We start from the raw sequence: 22422 nt of genomic DNA, 5'->3' as shown, positions 1-22422 counted from the left end.
CTCACACCACCTTCCCCCTTTACAATAACAAAGAATGACCACACTTGTGGCTATCTCTATATTGTGAATGGGGGACATTGACTGAATGTAATATGTTAAGGGCCTCATGTGGCACAGAGTGTTAAGGCAGCAGAATGTTGTCTTAAGACTCGCAACCTTCAGATTAAACTAAATGCTGGAGGGCATGATGGAAGCTGGATGAACACGATTATAGACAAAAGGGGCCCATCCAGCTTCATTCGGTTCTATCATAAGAGGGATCGTTTACCAGCAGTGGTTCAGTTTTTCTACTCCTGTGAATGAACAGAAAAATGGAAACCCAGGACACAAATGTGAGCAGAGCCCAATATTGGGAATGTTATTCAATGGCTGTTTGTAGTGAGGAAACACATGTCCACTGTATTCATCCAACACCATTTTATTGGAACATATAAACTCACAGGTAAAAGTGGGGACCACCCTGCCCCCTTCACTTCAGCACTGCATACACAAGGATATCTAAAGTGACTATAAAGTGAATACAATAGAGGTATGACTTGGGAAGAAGATGGAGAACTCCAGTCCGTGCTGAGATTTGGCTGGAGTCATCATTCACTTCCAATGAATACAGATGTTCCTGTGTGAGAACGATAGAAGGATCTTATCTTCTCAGATCAGTGTATGTATCCTCAGATCTGAACTGCAAATCCTGCAAGATAATAAATTACTACTAAAACAACAAAATAAATAGAACATGATTAGAGATGAGCGAGCACCAAAATGCTCGGGTGCTCGTTACTCGGGACGAAATTATCGCGATGCTCGAGGGTTCGTTTCTAGTAATGAACCCCATTGAAGTCAATGGGCGACTCGAGCATTTTTGTATATCGCTGATGCTCGCTAAGGTTTCCATTTGTGAAAATCGGGGCAATTCAAGAAAGTGATGGGAACGACACAGCAACGGATAGGGCAGGCGAGGGGCTACATGTTGGGCTGCATCTCAAGTTCCCAGGTCCCACTATTAAGCCACAATAGCGGCAAGAGTGCCCCCCCCCCCAACAACTTTTACTTCTGAAAAGCCCTCATTAGCAATGCATACCTTAGCTAAGCACCACACTACCTCCAACAAAGCACAATCACTGCCTGCATGACACTCCGCTGCCACTTCTCCTGGGTTACATGCTGCCCAACCCCCCCCCTGCACGACCCAGTGTCCACAGCGCACACCAAATTGTCCCTGCGCAGCCTTCAGCTGCCCTCATGCCACGCCACACTCATGTCTATTTATAAGTGCGTCTGCCACGAGGAGGAACCGCAGGCACACACTGCAGAGGGTTGGCACGGCTAGGCAGAGACCCTCTTTAAGGGGCAGGGCGATAGCCCACAAGGCTGTACAGAAGCAATGAGAAATATAATCCTGTGCCACCGCCATCAGAAGCTGCACACGTGGGCATAGCAATGGGGAACCTATGTGCCACACACTATTCATTCTGTCAAGGTGTCTGCATGCCCCAGTCAGACCGCGTTTTTTTTATAAATAGTCACAGGCAGGTACAACTCCGCAATGGGAATTCCGTGTGCACCCACAGCATGGGTGGCTCCCTAGAACCCACCGGCTGTACATAAACGTATCCCATTGCAGTGCCCATCACAGCTGAGGTAACGTCCGATTAAATGCAGGTGGGCTTCGGCCCAAACTGCATGCCCCAGTCAGACTGGGGTTCTTTAGAAGTGGACACATGTAGTTACAACTCCGTGTGGACCCACGGCATGGGTGGCTCCCTGGAACCCACCGGCGGTACATAAATATATCCCATTGCAGTGCCCAACACAGCTGATGTAACGTCAGCTGTAATGCAGGTGGGCTAAAAATGAATTGGATTACACTGTAGGCGAGGGCCCCAAAAAATTGGTGTACCAACAGTACTAATGTACCTCAGAAAAATTGCCCATGCCCAACCAAGAGGGCAGGTGAAACCCATTAATCGCTTTGGTTAATGTGGCTTAATTGGTAACTAGGCCTGGAGGCAGCCCAGTTAAAATAAAAATTGGTTCAGGTGAAAGTTTCAACGCTTTAATGAGCATTGAAACGTAAAATTGTTTAGAAAAATTATATGACTGAGCCTTGTGGGCCTAAGAAAAATTGCCCGTTCGGGGTGATTATGTGAGGTTTCAGGAGGAGGAGCAGGAGGAGGAGGAAGAATATTATACACAGATTGATGAAGCAAAAATGGCCCCGTTTTTGATGGTGATAGAGAATAATGCTTCCATCCGCGGGTGCAGCCTACGTATTGCTTAGGTATCGCTGCTGTCCGCTGGTGAAGTAGAGACGTCTGGGGAAATCCAGGCTTTGTTCATCTTGATGAGTGTAAGCCTGTCGGCACTGTCGGTTGACAGGCGGGTACGCTTTTCCGTGATGATTCCCCGAGCCGCACTAAACACCCTCTCTGACAAGACGCTAGCTGCAGGACAAGCAAGCACCTCCAGGGCATACAGCGCTAGTTCAGGCCACGTGTCCAGCTTCGACACCCAGTAGTTGTAGGGGGCAGAGGCGTCACTGAGGACGGTCGTGCGATCGGCTACGTACTCCCTCACCATCCTTTTACAGTGCTCCCGCCAACTCAGCCTTGACTGGGGAGCGGTGACACAGTCTTGCTGGGGAGCCATAAAGCTGGCAAAGGCCTTGGAGAATGTTCCCCTGCCTGCGCTGTACATGCTGCCTGATCTCTGCGCCTCCCCTGCTACCTGGCCCTCGGAACTGCGCCTTCTGCCACTAGCGCTGTCGGATTGGAAGTTTACCATCAGTTTGTCCACCAGCGCCCTGTGGTATAGCATCATTCTGGAACCCCTTTCCTCTTCGGGAATGAGAGTGGAAAGGTTCTCCTTATACTGTGGGTCGAGCAGTGTGTACACCCAGTAATCCGTAGTGGCCAGAATGCGTGTAACATGAGGGTCACGAGAAAGGCATCCTAACATGAAGTCAGCCATGTGTGCCAGGGTACCTGTACGCAACAAATGGCTATCCTCACTAGGAAGATCACTTTCAGGATCCTCCTCCTCCTCCTCCTCCGGCCATACACGCTGAAAGGATGACAGGCAAGCAGCATGTGTACCCTCAGCAGTGGGCCAAGCTGTCTCTTCCCCCTCCTCCTCATGCTCCTCCCCCTCCTCCTCCTCCTCAACGCGCTGAGATATAGACATGAGGGTGCTCTGACTATCCAGCGACATACTGTCTTCCCACGCCTCCGTTTGCGAGTGCAAAGCATTTGCCTTTATGCTTTGCAGGGAACTTCTCAAGAGGCATAGCAGAGGAATGGTGACGCTAATCATTGCAGCATCGCCGCTCACCACCTGGGTAGACTCCTCAAAGTTTCCAAGGACCTGGCAGATGTCTGCCAACCAGGCCCACTCTTCTGTAAAGAATTGAGGAGGCTGACTCCCACTACGCTGCCCATGTTGGAGTTGGTATTCCACTATAGCTCTACGCTGCTCATAGAGCCTGGCCAACATGTGGAGCGTAGAGTTCCACCGTGTGGGCACGTCGCACAGTAGTCGGTGCACTGGCAGATTAAACCGATGTTGCAGGGTTGACCCGGCGCACCTTTCCGAGCTGGTATGACAAGTGTGGGTAGCTTTTCAGAAAGCGCTGAACCACCAAATTAAAGACATGGGCCAGGCATGGCACGTGCGTGAGGCTGCCGAGCTGCAGAGCCGCCACCAGGTTACGGCCGTTGTCACACACGACCATGCCCGGTTGGAGGCTCAGCGGCGCAAGCCAGCAGTCGGTCTGCTCTGTCAGACCCTGCAGCAGTTCGTGGGCCGTGTGCCTCTTCTCTCCTAAGCTGAGTAGTTTCAGCACGGCCTGCTGACGCTTGCCCACCGCTGTGCTGCCACGCCGCGCGACACCGACTGCTGGCGACGTGCTGCTGCTGACACATCTTGATTGCGAGACAGAGGTTGTATTGGAGGAGGAGGAGGGTGGTTTAGTGGAGGAAGCATACACCGCCGCAGATACCACCACCGAGCTGGGGCCCGCAATTCTGGGGGTGGGTAGGACGTGAGCGGTCCCAGGCTCTGACTCTGTCCCAGCCTCCACTAAATTCACCCAATGTGCCGTCAGGGAGATATAGTGGCCCTGCCCGCCTGTGCTTGTCCACGTGTCCGTTGTTAAGTGGACCTTGCCAGTAACCGCGTTGGTGAGGGCGCGTACAATGTTGCGGGAGACGTGGTCGTGCAGGGCTGGGACGGCACATCGGGAAAAGTAGTGGCGACTGGGAACCAAGTAGCGCTGGGCCGCCGCCGCCATCATGCTTTTGAAAGCCTCCGTTTCCACAAGCCTATACGGCAGCATCTCTAGGCTGATAAATTTGGCAATGTGCACGTTTAACGCTTGAGCGTGCGAGTGCGTGGCGGCGTACTTGCGCTTGCGCTCAAACAGTGGCGCTAGCGACGTCTGGACGCTGCGCTGAGAGATATTGCTGGATGGGGCCGAGAACAGCGGAGGTGAGGGTGTGGGTGCAGGCCAGGAGACGGTAGTGCCTGTGTCCTCAGAGGGGGGTTGGATATCAGTGGCAGGTTGGGGCACATGGGGAGAGGCAGTGGTGCAAACCGGAGGCGGTGAACGGCCTTCGTCCCACCTTGTGGGGTGCTTGGCCATCATATGCCTGCGCATGCTGGTGGTGGTGGCTCCCCAGCTGATCTTGGCGCGACAAAGGTTGCACACCACTGTTTGTCGGTCGTCAGGCGTCTCTGTGAAAAACTGCCACACCGTAGAGCACCTTGACCTCTGCAGGGTGGCATGGCGCGAGGGGGCGCTTTGGGAAACAGTTGGTGGATTATTCGGTCTGGCCCTGCCTCTACCCCTGGCCACCACACTAGCTCGGCCTGTGCCCACACCCTGACTTGGGCCTCCACGTCTTCGCCCGCGTCCACGTCCTCTAGGCCTACCCCTACCCCTCAGCATGCTGTATTACCAGTAGTGCAGAAACAGAACACTGTAATTAATTAAATGTGCCACTTATTGGCCTGTGGTTGGAGGCTGACTTCGCTTACGGAACATACAGCAGAGCCAGGAAATAATTTTGCGCAAGCCTGCTGTAACACTTAGCTGGCTGCGTATGAATTAGGAGGACAACTACACCCAGCACAGACCCAGTACACTGAGGACAGTCACAGGCAGCCCAAATAGATTTTTTTTCCCAAATGTTTTTGGAAAGGCCCACTGCCTATATTCAATAAATATATGTCTTCTGTCCCTGCCTCACCACTACTGGCCCTGGAGTATGTAAAATAACTGCAGACTGTTGCACTGTGGACTGGAATACAGCGGTGATGTAACAGCCAACACAGAGCCAGGAAATAATTTTGCGCAAGCCTGCTGTAACACTTAGCTGGCTGCGTATGAATTAGGAGGACAACTACACCCAGCACAGACCCAGTACACTGAGGACAGTTACAGGCAGCCCAAATAGATTTTTTTTCCCAAATGTTTTTGGAAAGGCCCACTGCCTATATTCAATAAATATATGTCTTCTGTCCCTGCCTCACCACCACTACTGGCCCTGGAGTATGTATAATTACTGCAGGGCGCAATGCTCTGCACGGTCGATATACAAAAAAAAAAAAAAAGTGCAACACTGCAAAAAGCAGCCTCCACACTACTGCACACAGTTAGATGTGGCCCTAAGAAGGACCGTTGGGGTTCTTGAAGCCTAAAATACTCCTAACTCTCTCCCTATAGCAGCTCTGGCACCAACAGCACTTTCCCTCATCTATGTCAGAATAAATCTGTGGCGAGCCGCGGGAGGGGCGATTTTTATACTCGGGTGACACCTGATCTCGCCAGCCACTCACTGCAGGGGGGTGGTATAGGGCTTGAACGTCGCAGGGGGAAGCTGTAATGCCTTCCCTGTCTTTCTATTGGCCAGAAAAGCGCGCTAACGTCTCAGAGATGAAAGTGAAAGTAACTCGAACATCGCGTGGTACTCGTCACGAGTAACGAGCATCTCGAACACGCTAATACTCGAACGAGTATCAAGCTCGGACGAGTACGTTCGCTCATCTCTAAACATGATGCAAAGTGTGAAATATATTTATATTCCGTAAGTGTGCTTCATCATCAGACAAGTATGGGAATTGTATTAGGAATATATATATTCCTAATATAATATGTATTTAAATTAATTTCTGTTGTCTATGCTTTATGCACGGCCAAGCGACTGGACCATACTACACAACATTTGCCACAGAGGGAAATCAGGTGCTTCAGAATATTTTGAACTAAGCTTTAGCTCTCTAAAATCTATTGTTCTTGACATATCCACAAAAATCTGAACACAAATGCAAATATTAAATTGATTTTCTGCTTCCTGTACTACCCCGCTTCAATAGGAACTCCTGTATTAAAATAATAAAGTGAACTATACTTGCCCCTCTATGGTTGCTGGGATCCAGCGCTGCAGCCCCACTGTGCTCCCAGTGATTTCTGTGACATTTGATGTCATAGGAAATCAGATGACTGTTGCAGCCAATGAGAGGCTGCGGCATCATGTCCCTGAACTCCTGGCATCATGGCACTCAGGATGTGAGCTCCAATGCCAGGAGAACAAGAAGTGATGCTGCAGCGTCTCATTGGCTGCAGTGGTCCCTTGATTTCCTGTGACATCATCTGTCACAACAATCACTGGGACCACAGCGGGGCTGCAGTGCTGGATCTCGGTGGCCACAGAGGTGTAAGTATAGTTCACTGTATTATTTTAATACAGGGAGTCCTTCTGCAGTAGTGTTGTCTAGAAACCGCACAATCCCTTTAACGAAAATCTCTTCAGAATGCCTCTGTCGAGACGTCAAATTTCTGCGCATAACAACCCAGCTATTTGTCTTTTCTTGCCGTAAACGGATTGTACTTTTTGTTATGTTTATTATGTTGGCTTCATATGAGTAGTAAGAAAAGAAAGTTTTAAACCACATGAACAAACAACAAACAGTTACAGGAAATGGACCTGGGCGAAGCTGAGTAATTCTGCTAGTACAGTATATACAGTATGTTTGCTTTGCCTTGTCATTTATATTCTATACACTAAGGCCTCATGCACATGGGCATGCATGGATTCCGTGTGGGATATCCCGCACGGAATGCTCCCGTGCCCACTGATGGCAACCCTGTGTACCTGTTAAATGAATTCTTCTTCTATACTGTGGATGTGCTGCGGGTGCTCCTGCGCACATGTGCAGTACAGATTTCTCTGCGCCGTTGCCTAGGGCAATGACACGGATCAGCGACACTTCGCAATGCTCATTCCAGAAGTGCCACTGCAGGGACAGTTTTCATTGACTTCAATGGAAGCCGTCCTGCGTATCCGCTCTGAAAATAGAGCATGCTGCGATTTTATTTTGGCATGTAGCTGCCGCAAATAAAATCTGCTTGTGTGTGTGGAGAGAAGAATCTCCATACACATCAATGGGCACATTGAGCAGCGTATCGCCCACGCCTATTGACAAGTGCGGCATCCGCAATTCAATTTGCCCGTGTGTATGAGGCCTAAGTGCACTATTCACTGGCAGTACCATTAAAGTGAATGGGAGTGGAGGTGCTCATGTATGCCCTTTGGTATTTTCTTGTCCCACACTTCAAGAAAGTTAGGATGTGGCTGGGGATGCTTTTTCATGTAAGGGCTGTCATAAGACAACTCCTTTTAAATGGTTTTCATGGGAGACATTGTAGGGTAAATGTAGTCACCGGCCTTCCACTCTGGCTATTAAAGAGGAATCCCTACATCAATACATTCCAACAGGGCTTATAGACAGGAGCTTCCACAATGGACAACCATTTTAGAATAGTACATCAAGTTGCCAGGTGCGGGACTTCATAACAGATCGAGAAATTTGCTGAGGAGTTCTCCTGAATTGCTCTTCATGGTGCAACAGTTTGATATGCAAATAGTTCCATAAAATGTAGTTCTTTGGCAATGCAATCACTACTGGATCCTCCACGAACCGCAATTCTGTGACATATCTAATGACAATGCTATAAAATACATGTAATAAGAAAAAAAGATCTAACTCCGTATATAGTGGTCATAGCTCATTGAAAAAAACGCAAAAGTTTCTTTGCTCACCGTATATGTTGATTCTTCCTTAACCTGTGGTGCCTGCAAATATAAAGAAAGGTGGGAAGAGATATGCCATATCAGTATAGGAGTTTATTGGTAGAAATCTTTTAGGCAGTTCATATAGATGAAAGAAGTCAGTAAGGAGATTCCCCATGACTACATAAATTCTTTACATTTCTAATTTTAAAAATTTTCACGCCCACAAAACGTTCCAAAATCACGGCCATGTGTTTAAACCCGAACAGTGAAATATATGTGACTATGGTATCTATAGAACATATGGATATACAAGATATTCTTTTTTCCAGCTGGTTCTTGCTATCTACAGGGTGGAGCGCGGAAATTTGCTAATTTGGGAGTAAAATAAAAAAATAATGAACTTGTAAAAACTTTATTTTATATTTTATTTACATTGAACAGTAGTGGAATTTACAAATTATTTGGTTTTAAATATTGTATCTGGCAAATGTTGACCTTCGCTATCCACACACTGCTGCATACGTTTTCTGAAGTTCTCATGCACTCTTTCAAGCATGTCGACTGGTATTCTGGCAATCTCAGCGTCAATATTGTTCCTTAGGTCTTCCAGGGTGTTGCTTTTTTGAGTTGCAGGTTGTGGCAGCGCTGTTGGTCGAAGAGAGGGGAGAGTGGGCGTTGCTTATAGTGGCTGACGGGAAGTTTGTCTGCAGCTGCTTTTCAGTTGCCATCATGCAGTGGACACGTGAGGAGCGTTCATTTTGTGTTGAAGCGTATTTTTCAAATAACCACTCGATCATTGCAATGCAACGTATGCAGCAGTGTGTGGATAGCGAAGGTCAACATTTGCCAGATACAATATTTAAAACCAAATAATTTGTAAATTCCACTACTGTTCAATGTAAATAAAATATAAAATAAAGTTTTTACAAGTTCATTATTTTTTTATTTCACTCCCAAATTAGCAAATTACCGCGCTCCACCCTGTATAACAGTTGACTCAGAGTTGGAGTGTCAAGTGCTGGACTAGAGGAACAATATGGGATTATGATAAACATTGTCACGTATTTCTGTTTTTATGGCAGTATTGCAGCATCCATGTGTTGTGACATCTTCACATACTGTACCTGCACATTTTCATAAACTGGGATGTCTTTCTGTCTAGTCTCCAAAGACTCTGGGGAGAGATGATAAGGCATCATAAGAAATTATCATTTATAGGAGACCTGTGAGCTCTTCTGACATGTCTCTTTTTCTAAATACTTGTATTCCCTATGAGACAACAATTCTGAAACATTTTGTTTTAACTTTGTATTGTACCATTCCTTTGTTGGGGTGCAAATACGTAGGAAAATAGAGCAGGTCCCATTTTTTTACTTGCAAGAAATGCTTGTGCAAAAATAGTGAGTGGGAATTAACCCACTGAAATCAATGGGTCCTATTCTTTGTATTTTGTGTGCACAAATACGCACATAAAAATTTCTGAAGGAGCCCTCACTGCAGATTCAGACATAGTTTTGTTCCCTTATCATGTCTGCATAACAGGGCGAAACAAACTACTGATATCAATGGATTTCAGTGGTTTAGTTTTCACCATCAGGATTCTCGACCATTAATTGTACAGGTGAAAAAAAAGAGGACCTGTCCTATCTTTCCAATACGTAGTGAATACTACGTGCGGAAAAGATCGGTTGGTACTAGAGATGAGCGAGCACCAAAATGCTCGGGTGCTCGTTACTCGGGACTAAATTTTCGCGATGCTCGAGGGTTCGTTTCGAGTAACGAAACCCATTGAAGTCAATGGGCGACCCGAGCATTTTTGTATATCGCCGATGCTCGCTAAGGTTTTCGTTTGTGAAAATCTGGGCAATTCAAGAAAGTGATGGGAATGACACAGCAACAGATAGGGCAGGCGAGGGGCTACATGTTGGGCTGCATCTCAAGTTCCCAGGTCCCACTATTAAGCCACAATAGCGGCAAGAGTGCCCCCCCCCCCCCCACTGTCAGCATAAAGATCGTTCTCCTCTGCCATAACTGTAACAGCTGTGGCAGAGAAGAACGATGTTTGCCCATTGAATTCTATAGAGCCAGCAATACAGCAGGTTCCACTGAAAGCAATGGGCTGCCGGCGATTGCGGGATGAATTGTCGGGAAGGGCTTAAATATATAAGCCCTTCCCTGCAATTCATCCAGAAATGTGTTACAATAAAAATATATACCGGCGTATAAGGCGACGGGGCGTATAAGACGACCCCCCAACTGTCACCTTATACGCCGGTAATACAGTGGAGCAAAGAATAAAAATCATTACTCACTTCACCGATGCTTCTGCGGTGCTGCTGCAGGCTGTCGCTCCCTCCTGGTCCCTGGCAGAGCATTGCTTTCTGGACGCAGTGGTTGAAATCCCCGCCTCCAGAAACACACGTGCCTTCAGCCAATCACAGCCATTCAATGACATCATTGTCATTGGCTGTGATTGGCTAAAGGCACATGTGTTTCTGGAGGCAGGGATTCAAAGCCCTTCGTAGAGACAGCAATGCTCTGCCGGGAACCAGGAGGGAGCGACAGCCTGCAGGAGCGGCGCAGAACACCAGGAGAAGTGAGTAATGATTTTTATTCTTTGCTCCACTGTATTGCCGGCGTATAAGGTGACAGTTGGGGGGTCGTCTTATACGCCCCGTCGCCTTATACGCCGGTATATATTTTTATTGTAACACATTTCTGGATGAATTGCAGGGAAGGGCTTATATATTTAAGCCCTTCCCGACAATTCATCCCGCGCACACCGGCAGCCCATTGCTTTCAGTGGAACCTGCTGTATTGCCGGCTCCATTGAATTCAATGGACAAACATCGTTCTTCTCTGCCACAGCTGTTACAGCTGTGGAAGAGAAGAATGATTAGTCTTCTATATGTTCTCAATGGGGTCGGCGCTGCTGCCGCCGGCCCCATTGAGCGCATACAGAAGAGAGAACAGAAATCGCAGATCGCACATAGGTGCGATCTGCGATTTCTATGGCCTAAGAAGGACCGTTGGGGTTCTTGAAGCCTAAAATCACTCCTAACGCTCTCCCTATAGCAGCTCCGGCATCAGCAGCACTTTCCCTGAACTATGTCAGAACGCATCTGTGGCGAGCCGCGAGTGGGCAGATTTTAATACTCGGGTGACACCTAATCTCGCCAGCCACTCACTGCAGGGGGGTGGTATAGGGCTGGAACGTTGCAGGGGGAAGTTGTAATGCCTTCCCTGTCCTTCTATTGGCAAGAAAAGCGCGCAAATTTGTCAGGGAAGAAAATGAAAGTAACCTGAACACCGCATGGTACTCGTTACGAGTAACGAGCATCTCGAACACCCTAATACTCGAACGAGTATCAAGCTCGGACGAGTATGCTCGCTCATCTCTAGTTGGTACCTATCTTCTCAGGGTTTTTTTTTTTTCAAACTCACATGCGCAAAATGCAGACAAAGGAACCTATTAATTCCAATGGGTTCCCTCACATTCAATGTTTTCAGGTGGAAAAATATACGACATGCTCTATTTTTGTGCGCATTTGCGATCTCAGACTCAATAGGAGTCTATGGGGGTTTGCGCGTAACTGTGTGTCATGCTATCGTAACTTTGTCTACGCTTATCAGCAGAAGCCCTTAGGGCACATTGCACAGATAATATAATAGAACCCATTGTTTTCATGCGTGAAAAAATTGCAACAAGCTTTCTGTTTGTGCAGATTTGTGCACCAAAGGTCCTGATAGGATATTATGGTGGTGCGCAAATGTACACACATGTGAACGCTGGTATGTGCAAAACGTTGCACATACCCATGAACGCTGACACCTAATTTAGCCTAATAGCCATTTAAATCATGGCAGAGGGGATTTTAATGCCCTTGTCAACAAGCGGTGCCTGTGTAAATGTGCAAAAACACTTTCACTGTACAAATACTTTGCACAGGAGTGAGCATTTTTGCGCTTACACTTGTCTGAAGCCGCCCTAAAGTGAATGGGCCAGCGCATATGTAGTGGTCCAGTACATCTATTCCTGGTCCCCTTCATAAATATCATACATGTAATGTCTTGAGTTGGTGCGCTGTGCAACAGTGTCTTGTCATTCTGTTATGTATATTGCACAGCTGCAGCAAATGAGGAGTTAAGTGTTTGCAAGAGACTGGGAGATGCTTGCAATGTATCAATTTGTCTTGTCACGTGGTATGAGTGAGAATATAAATAGGAGTGTGTGAGAGCAGGAAAGCAGTTTCATTTCTTCTGGTTTCCTGAGAGTGCCAGCCACGTCGGGGTACCTTCAACTCCCATGTGGTGAAGAATGGAAGAGGTAGAGCGGTTCCTGACTACCTGTGTGACAGCAACCGTGGCAGAGGGGAGAGAGAAAGAGAGCGTGACTAAGAGAAGGAGCATACAGCCAGGCCTAGTGCAGAGGTACTCAGTGATTATTTTTCCTACGCAGCCATCCTGAAGTTTGGGATCACTGCGTAGTGATGCACCCATTTGCTTTTCACATCCGGCTGTCCTGAAGTCTGGGATCACCGCGTAAAGGTACACATATTTCTTTTCACATAGGGCCACCCTGAAGTCTGGATCTCCGGGTGGAGGTACTCTCAAGTCTGCTTCTTTACCCGCACTGTCAATTTGTGTAAATTGTACCATCTTCTGGAATTTATGTTAAGTAAGGTTTTGCTAGGCCCTGACTGTTCCCAGGGACCTGAGGTATGTTACTTTTGTCTGCGGCTCCATTATTTACCACTGGTCATACCAGTGGGTAACGGAATGGTGGCGTCACCCGTGACATCTGCTATCCCTGTCCTCCAGTTTATTGTGCATCCCTATCCTAGGGGTGTCCAGAAGAGGCCCAGCGCTGCTCTGGCCGAGACTACGTGTGTGCCTCTAGGAGGGAGCCTGGTAAGTGCCACTGTGACAAGTGACCACTCTACCCTCCCAGCTCCTCAATGTGTGCCTTGTGTCTGGGGTCACCCTATGGGACGCAGCACATACGCATGCTGTTTTAAATTGAGCTCAATGTATAACAGTGTGCAGCAAGCTCCCACTAGCAGCAGCTGTAGCACCCAATTAGCTGATTGGTCGTGGTCCTGAGTGGTGGACCCCAGTTGATCTACTATTGGTGACCTATCTTGATGATAGGTCATTAATAGTATTTCCCTGGAAAACCCCTTTAATCTCGGTGTTTCATATGCTGGTCTTAATATCATACTTATCAGTGCACGATATGCATTATATATAAAGAGGTGTGCGGCTCTTAATACTTCAGGCACATCTCGGCTAGGAGCTGGCATAGATTTCTGGTAAAGCAGATTGGAGATGCTATAGTCTATAATCTTTGCATAACCACTTCTATGCAAATTAAGAGTCTACTGCATACTATGTTATTACTCACTTCCATGTATATATTGAACCTGAGGGCTCAGTCACACGGGCGCATCAGCACCCGTACACCAGTGCCGATGCGCCCGTGTGACTGAGCCGTTACTGCAGAAAGAATACGGCCGTACCTGAAGACGGACGTCTCTCTGCAGCGCTGATGAAAGAACACATGACCGGCCATGAAGCCGGTCACATGTTCTTTCCTCCGGGGCTGCAGAGAGACGTCCGTCTTGATGTACGGCCGCCTGCTACCTGCAGTAACACGGGCGCCGATGCGCCTGTGTGACTGAGCCCTTATGCAGTAAGCTCATGAGCGCCCCCTAAAAGCAACCGGAATGTCATATTGTTGGAAAACCATCCGTTAGGAAGAAATAGAGGACAGATAAGCATACGATTCTAGGATTAGAACACACAGGGTTTCTTTGTAGTCTGTAACTATAGAGATACATTGGTCTGCATAGCACATATAAACACTAAGCAGTAGGAGATTTTTTCAGTCAACACCATTAGGGCTCATTCAGACGAACATATTTGTGTGTTCCAAATATAACACCCCCACCCTGTTCTGCAGCGTATTGCGTATTTGCACACCATCCATACATTTCTATAGAGGCCTTTGCGGCGCAATACGCAAAGAATATAACATCCCCCTCCTGATTTTAAAGGCTATTTAGCCTAATGATGTCCAGATGTGTTCTGTTGTGCAGCATATCGCGGATTTGTGCACCACCCATAGACTTCTGTAGAGGCCTTTGCTGCACAGTAGAGATAGAGCAGGTGCTATTTTTTTTGTCTGCAGAAAAGACGTTAATGAATATGAACCCACTGACATCAATGGGTTCTATTCTCTGCGCATTGCACACGTATATTTTACACATGGCAAAAATGCACACAAATACGGTCGTCTGAAGAAGCTCTTGAGAACGAATTCTAGGATATGGTTAAAAAATATATTGAAAAACATTTTTGGATGTATTTTATATATTTATTTTTATATTTCCTCTTTATAAAGAGCCTGATTCGAAAAATGATATAAAAATAAAGCACATGTACAGCACCACAGAAATAATATATAGCAATTATTTGGAAAACAGATTATATTACTATTACATGGTTATATACTGATAATGTGGAGTATACTGCACACTGCAGGCCTGTGTTCTCCATGTAAATTCTACTACTAAATAACATAAACCTTGGTGATGGCTACTAATTCTATCAGTATTAATCAGCATCTCCTCTTACCGTTCAGCCTCCTTGTCGAGAATTTCTTGTATAAGCAGATACTTCCAACAATAAGTAGTACAACTCCCAGGATTATGGCAAAGGTGAGGCCAAGTACAAGTCCAACGTGACTGTACTCTTCAGATATCGTGTCTAGAAAGAATATAATTAAAAATCAAATTTTTCATAAACATGAACATTTTTTAGAAAGATGTTTCTGTGACACGTTACTGTCCCCTCTGTTCTGGGGTCATCTGAATTTGGTTCAGTAGAACAACGGGAAGGTGAAGGGTGGGGGGAAAGTTGTCCAAATCTTGCAGCAATAACACAAACATTACAATGTGATTGTATTACAATAGTATGAAACTGCTGACTGATTTACCAAATTCTTTATACTCTTACCTGCAGTCACAATCACATCTACAGAGGTAGCGGCAGTGCGGAGGGTCACTGGGTTCCTCACCACACACGTATACAGTCCTTGATCCTTAGGTTCAGCATTACTAATACTATATTTGTTTATTTTTTGCTCTAAGACTTTTCCATTGAATATCCATTGGTATTCGGGATCTGGTTCGGAATCAGCAGAACATGTTAATGTGATGGAAGAACCAAGACCAACTAATAATTCACCTTCTATCTGTGCCTCATCTGGGCCATCTCCAAAACAAACATGAGAATTCACAGCTGAACATAATGATTTTAACAGTATTTTCTGCCAGTAACCTTTTAAATGCTGAACAATGATAGATATTCTCCTGAAAATTTAATTTGTCGTCTTTCATGTTTTTTTACACTATTTTTTTTTCTTTTCAGCTTCAGATCTGTCAGTATAATAGAACTTTCCCCACTTTCTTTCCTGTTCTACTGGTGGAATATTTTTTTGAATCTACTATCTAATGATGTTTGTAATGTTTCGGGCAGCTCCAGTCATTAGAACATCATGATATCTGATGTCAGGGTCAGTTAGGATATCAGCAGACATATATTGGAGATACAGTTTATGATATTCACAGCAGTACAACTATTATGGTATTATGGTTACTTACAGGCCACAGATACTTTATAGGGATCACTGGACTCCTTACTGCCAAGGTTCTGAGCTTCACACCGGTATTCTCCTGAGTCTCCTCGTTTAACACTGGAGAAGGTGAGAGTACTGTTATCTCTAGATGACCTGGCTTCGGAGGAGATGCGGGCGCCACGCCTGGTCCACGTTATAGTCATGGGTTTTGAAGTGTCACAAGTTAGGGTGAATGTGTCATATTCCTTGGGTTGGGTGGTGGGACTTGTGATTTTAGGTTTAGTGACCGGCTCTGTGAATTGATGAACATAGGGGATAATTGTCATATATAAGATTTCCTGTTTAGATATAAAGTAGAATTTAACACAAATCGCATGTGTCTTAGAATAACCTGTAAATCACAGTTGAGATTATTCTTTGTTAATACAATCCCTTATTCAGGCCCTTCATCTAACAGTCACTGATGCAGCAGGACACACTATGATCAGCTTATTACCAGGAACCCTTTTACCAAGAAGGAATTGTCCTGTGCGGACAGTCCTTCTTATGAAAACCTACAATGAAGTTAAGTTTCCTATTATGAATGAGATTCCACACTGAATAATTAATTACATCTCACTGAAATTTGATTCAAAAGTGGCCACATATAGTATATGGACAATATCTTGGAAGATACAGCATGTAGTTAGGCACATCATCAGCATTTCTGCTCCCGACTTGATCTACTTCCTAGCAATACAGAGGTTATTTATCATGTGATAGTAGTTCAGGAACAAGGTGAATTGTGCGCGAGTTTGAAAAAGAAAGTAGGAAGATGGGCCCTGCCCTATCTTTCTCACACAAAGAAAAAGTGCATGTGAGAACGATTGGGCAAGTACTATCTTTTCTCACGTATCATATTGATGCGCAAGAATCCCGCTGGTGAAAACGAAACCATTGAGGTGCTGGACCCCGGATGGAGACCCGAGAAGACACTTGCTAGTGAGGATCGGGAACCGGGACCTCTGAAAGAGAAAGTAAGTTGACTTACTAGCGGCGGCTGGTGAGCCACAGCAGGTGACAAAGGAGGGGGAACAAATAATGAGGTGAAGAGCAGTGAAAACGGGTCCAAGGAGGCTCACTGTAGGATAACGAAGGAGAGCAGGAGCTTCAAGATGGAAAGTGGACTCAGATTTGGAGGTGGCAGACCAGGGGAGATCAGAAGCAGTATGTAAGAGGGCTTCCCCCTGTCCCCCGCTCTCTGAACACAGGCAGTCTCACATATGAGGGAGGGAGAGAGAAGAAAAGGTGAGTTCCTGCTTTGCCTTTACTGCAGGAACCCCCTACATGTTAAAAGCTCATTACACATGCAGGGGGAGCTCAGGCTCAAGAGACAGCAGTAAAGGCTCTGAGAGTGACAGCCCAGAGAAAAGAAGATCTAAAATAGAGGAAGACTCATGTAAGCAGAGGATCAAACAAGAAATCCAGGAAGAAATGATCCTTTATTAAAAATAGCTTGCACAGATCAAGCTGAATCAGAGAACTTTATCAGAAAGATGATAGTAGCAGTGAAAGGTTCATTGCAAAAAAAAAATCTGTCAGGGATGCATGCCACATTCAATTCTATTATAAACCAGATGAGAACCAGAGTAGCCCACTTAGAAAAAAAATGATCGAATTTACAAGCTCCCACAATGAGCTGATTAACGATCACTACCATGTGATCAGCTCAGAAGTGCTAGAATCCATTAACATAAAAATGGCGGATTTAGAAGACAGAAGCAGGCATAATAACATAAAAATAAGAAGAATTGTGTAGTCCATTTCTACAGCAGCTCTAGCAGGCTATGTTAAGCAATTTATTAAAGCTCTACTCTGTGCTGCAAGTCAGAAAGAACTGGTAATCGACAGAGCGCACTAATTACCGAGCCCCAGAATGCTCCCAGAAAATGCTCCCAAGAGACGTGATTATTCACAACCACTTGTTTGACATCAAAGAAGCTTGACGAGTAGAGTCAGTAAATCCACAAATCTGCCACCACCATATGAAAACATAAAGCTCTTCTTGGATCTGTTGCAGGCAATTGTGCAGGCCAGAAGGCAATTCTACCCCATAACATCAGTTCTATTGGCAAAAAAAGATCCTATACAAGTAGGAGTTCCCAACTAAGCTGATACAACCTCCATCATATTAAATCCAGAAAATGGCCAGAAACTGTTCCAAAAATGCGGTTTTCTTATGATGGATTGGTGGTCCCCCTTATGTATAACCCAAGAATGCTTGAGCAGATCTAAAGCAAATATATAACGCATTTTACGAGTTCATATGCAGACGCCATCCCTGTTGGGTTCTGCAGCTTTTGCTTTAGTAATTAATATCAGAGGTTCCTAAGCTATATGGCTGGACTGTTTCTCACAATGAGTATTCCTTTCCAAAGAGAGTCAAGAAGGAACACACAACAAAGTCTTATGATGAAATTTCCCTTACCCTAAATTTGTTCTTCCCTCACATTCTTACCCAGGAATATGCCAGTTGCCAGAGATTTTACCCTGAAGACATGCTACACACTAGATCACCTGCCCAAGAAAAATACGGGATCAACATACGAAGTATCAGCTTCTGGAGTGATTCTGGAAAAGCAACTTGCAAGCACCAGTATGTCCCTTCAACATGAGCTTTAACCTCATCTGGGTACCTCTAGGTTACTTTTCCAGTGTGCCTGAGCTACAGGGCAGTACTGGAGAATGTGCACCAGAGTGACAAAGTTTCCACAATTGTGAAAACATGTATTGAGGTATGCAGAGAAGATTTGGGCAAATCATTCCAGAGTAAGGTACCATCTAGTGATAATTTTGTAGGAAGTTTATTTAATGTTATTAGAAGGACAGATAGTACTAGTGCAGCGTCCCATAGGGAAACCCCGAACACTTGACATATGAGAGGAGCTGGGAGGGTAAAGTGCTGACTTGTCACAGTGGCACTTACCATGCTCCTTCCCGGAGGGATGCACGCAGCCAAGGCCAGAGTAACACTGCAGTCCACCTCTGACACCCCTAGGATAGGGAATGCCCACCAAACTGGATAACGGGGTGAGGGGGGGGGGGTAGTTGTCATGCGTGACACCACCATTCAATCACCGGTATGACCCTCAGTGGATAAGTAATTCAGCCACAGACAGTTCTTAAGTACCACGGATCTCTGTGAATGGTCAGACCCCAGAATAAACTTTACTTGAATAACAAATAAGCAATGCAAGGCAGTTCAATTGTAGACTTCATAGTGCAGGTAAATGAATAGACTTCAGAACTTAGTACCTGCACACGGCTCTTACAGGTTCAAAGACGCACATGTGTGAACAGAAATCATTATCTTGTAGTACCTCCACCCAGCCTTTGAGATGCGTGGGTGTGACAAATAAAGGGTGTACCTCTATGCGGTGATCCAGACTTCAGACGGCTGTTCAGGAAAATAGAAGAGTAGATAGTACCTCTGCACTGGCCTTGAAGGAAAATTATTACTCACAAATACTCTATCTCCTTCTTGGGGCTCACTTCATTAACATTCAATCACATTTGGTATGGAAAATCTCTCCTCTTCTTCTATCTTTACCATGTAAAGGCTGAAGGTACCACCATGTGGCTCTGTACTTTAGGCTCTTTCCACTCCAGAAGATGGAACCTCTTCCTGCTCTCAATCACTCACATTTATATCCTCCTCTCATACCACATGGCATGACATACTTGATACATTTACATGCAAGCTTTGGATTTTATTATCAATTAACCTCTCAAGCACTGCAGCTGTGCAACACACATACTGGAAATGACAAGACAGCTTTGCACAGTGCATCAACATAAGGCATTAATGTATGGAGGGGACCAGGATGAAGTACTGGGTCACTACACTAGTCCTATCAAATATCTGTTGCTAAAAACACTTTTCAGGCATGGAGCCTAAGTCTTCCCAGGAGTTTATATAGCAGTAGAGTCTGAAAAGTAAAGGGATCTAAAGTGGCTGTAAAGGGAAGATAAAAAAACCCTTGCTTCTAGAAAAGATACATCATAATATGTAAAAGCTAGCTATTTGTAAGTCTTTTGGGATAAATATAGTAATTGACAGAAGGTTACGTATTTGTACATACCCAAAATTTTCTCTATGTGGAATGTGCTACTCTCAGCACAAGTCCTTAAGTATAACAATTTTATTGCCCAATGTGTTAAGGCCCATCTGGGACCACCAGTAGAACTCCAAGGAAGAATGGCCTGGTGGAAAATCAGGATTGCAGTGAAGATAGGGATGAGATTAATATCTAGTTCTATATGTAAGCCAGAGCGAGGGGGGGGAGAGTGTAGAACTATTCTGTTTGAAATAGTTGTGATTTGACCTTTTAGTGAAGGAACATACATTAGTGTATTTAAGGAGAGAGGGGAAATTGTAAGTGATTCAAATCAAACCCACTTTACGGTCAATGGATTACAATTCCATGATGAGATTTGCGCAATTTGCACAGTGTGATAGTATAATTTTAAATTGGAAAAGCTGAGCTCTTCACCCTTAGAGGACCTGTAAAGTGCTGTTTTTGAAGCTCGGGCCTTAGAGCCTGACGAAATGGGTTTATTACTATATCCTTGGATTCGCTCTAGGGACTTGCTGGTCACTGTCACTTTTGTCGGCAGGGCTCTAAAAACGGTTTTCAACTTTGGAAGAATTGACATCTTAAATACAGTTAGATGGCCCAGCTAAGAGATATGATATTTCTACCAGTCTTCCAAATATTTACTAATAATAGCGATTTTTTAGGATAGTTATAGAGGTGGAACATATGCAAATTTACTCATTGAAACCTAAAGTGTGAGTATATAAGATTTTTAAACCTTGATTGTTAGTGCAGTCTGCATGGTCCCTGATTTGAATGGGCTCACCACCAGGCCTGAGAAGAGCCCAAACTCAGATAGGACTCCCATAATGTGTGGCAAAGAGGCAAGCAGCATCAAAATAAATATGTCATCTGCATAAATACTGACCTTAAAGTCATTGATATCTATTGTACCCGTTGATGTTTTTGCAGTTGTTGTGCAAGGGACTCCATTTTGAAAGGAAATAAGAGAGGTTAGAAGAGACATCCTTGATGAGTGCCTCTCTTGATATTTGAAATAAGGGAGAGAGACCCATATTGTTTGACCAAAATTTGGAATTTTGTTTTCAGATTTATCTTGCTTTGTATTTGTCTTTTAAAAGAGCATGCAAATATCATTATTTATATTATGATTGAAATTTTCCTTTTTCTCTTTCTCCTCTTTTTGAGTTTCTTTGTGGGCATTTTTTCCTAGATATATCTTTATGTTGCTTTTATTGTGAGTGCTGTATGTAAAGGGGAATGTAGCTTATACATCAGTAACTGTGTGCTTTCCTTTGATCTTACCATCTCTTATTATTGTTCAGAGTAAGGGTTTCTACAGAGAGGTTGTAGATCACCCTTTTTGGGGTGGGTGCCCTGTTTAGGCTGGTGTTCATTCAGCACTTAATAGGTTTATGATCTTTTAACTAGTAATTAAATGTTAGGTTTTATCAATTATACAAGGGTTATTTGGTTGTGAATTTTAGAAACATAGTATGTAAGGCTAAAAAAAGACATATGTCCATCCAGTTCAGCTTATTATCCTGCAAACCCCAAAGAGGTAGAAGCCACTTTTTCTCATTTTAGGGGAATAATTCATTCCTGACTCCAGGTCAGACAATCAGAATAATCCCTGGATCAACAACCCTTCTGAAGTAATCAATGACTATAACATGTAACATTATTACACTTAAGAAAGGTGTCCAGGCTCTTCTTGAACATTTTTAGTGAGTTCACCATCACCATGTCCTCAGGCAGAGAGTTCCATAGTCTCACTGCTCCTACAGTAAAGAACCCCCTTCTTTCCTCTAGACGTAGAGGATGCCCGCTTATTACAGTCACAATTCTTGGCATAAATGCCCATCAGGCACCTTTTTTTCTATTTTCTATATTTATACTCTGCAAAGAATAAACCATTTTGATGAGAAACAATCAACGAAGCCTCATGTATCAACTGTTTGCCAATCAAAGTCCATAGTTTATATCTTCAATGCAGTTTATGAAATAGAAGCTGATGTTTAATTGGTTATAATGGACATTTAGGATAACTTTTCTCTGGGACAATTTCCATACATGAGCTGCGTAACATAAGGAAAGGATGAAAGTGATACTCACCATAGACGGTCAGGGTCACAGGCATGTCCAGTGCTGCGCTCACTGTCTGTAATTTCACTGTATAATCTCCCCTATCTATGTTTCGAAGATCTCTGATCTGTAATGATCCATTACTGAAAGATGTGATCCTAGAATTGTAATGAAATCCAGTAATTGTAGGGTTACTACTACCACTAATATGTGTCAGGATCACATCCTGGTTTAAAGTACTAGGTCCTTTGTACCAAGAAAAACTGACAATTTTCTCAGTAATCCCAGTAACGTTCAGCGTGACATCTCCATTAATAACTGGATACTGAGGGGTCAGCTGGACGCTTCGCTGTCCGCTGGTCACATCCACTGCCAGGCCGAGGAGAACTAAAAGAGAAAATATAATCAGATTTGTACTTTTATACTGTAGCGTCACATAGTGATTGTTGCGTCCTAAGAACGTGCAACCTCAATAACATAAATCAAAGGCACAACTGTGCAAAAGGAAATAAAAACTAAAGGGGAATGCTCT

General features: G+C 44.7%; 1 protein-coding gene across 1 annotated transcript; it reads right to left on the bottom strand.

Annotated features, from left to right (window-relative positions):
• Window positions 1-421: 421 nt before the first annotated feature.
• Window positions 422-22270, bottom strand: LOC136631394 (carcinoembryonic antigen-related cell adhesion molecule 1-like). Its single transcript, XM_066605672.1, has 6 exons — window positions 21921-22270; window positions 15734-16000; window positions 14706-14837; window positions 9194-9243; window positions 8097-8129; window positions 422-688 (listed from the first exon to the last, which is right to left on the bottom strand). Exons 1-6 carry the CDS (start codon window positions 21943-21945, stop codon window positions 641-643), a joined length of 555 nt encoding a protein of 184 aa, XP_066461769.1. The 5' UTR covers window positions 21946-22270; the 3' UTR covers window positions 422-640.
• Window positions 22271-22422: the final 152 nt, after the last annotated feature.

The sequence above is a fragment of the Eleutherodactylus coqui genome, chromosome 6 (assembly GCF_035609145.1).
Source record: "Eleutherodactylus coqui strain aEleCoq1 chromosome 6, aEleCoq1.hap1, whole genome shotgun sequence".
Lineage (NCBI taxonomy): Eukaryota > Metazoa > Chordata > Amphibia > Anura > Eleutherodactylidae > Eleutherodactylus > Eleutherodactylus coqui.
This window is presented reverse-complemented; position numbering and strand designations above follow the sequence as displayed.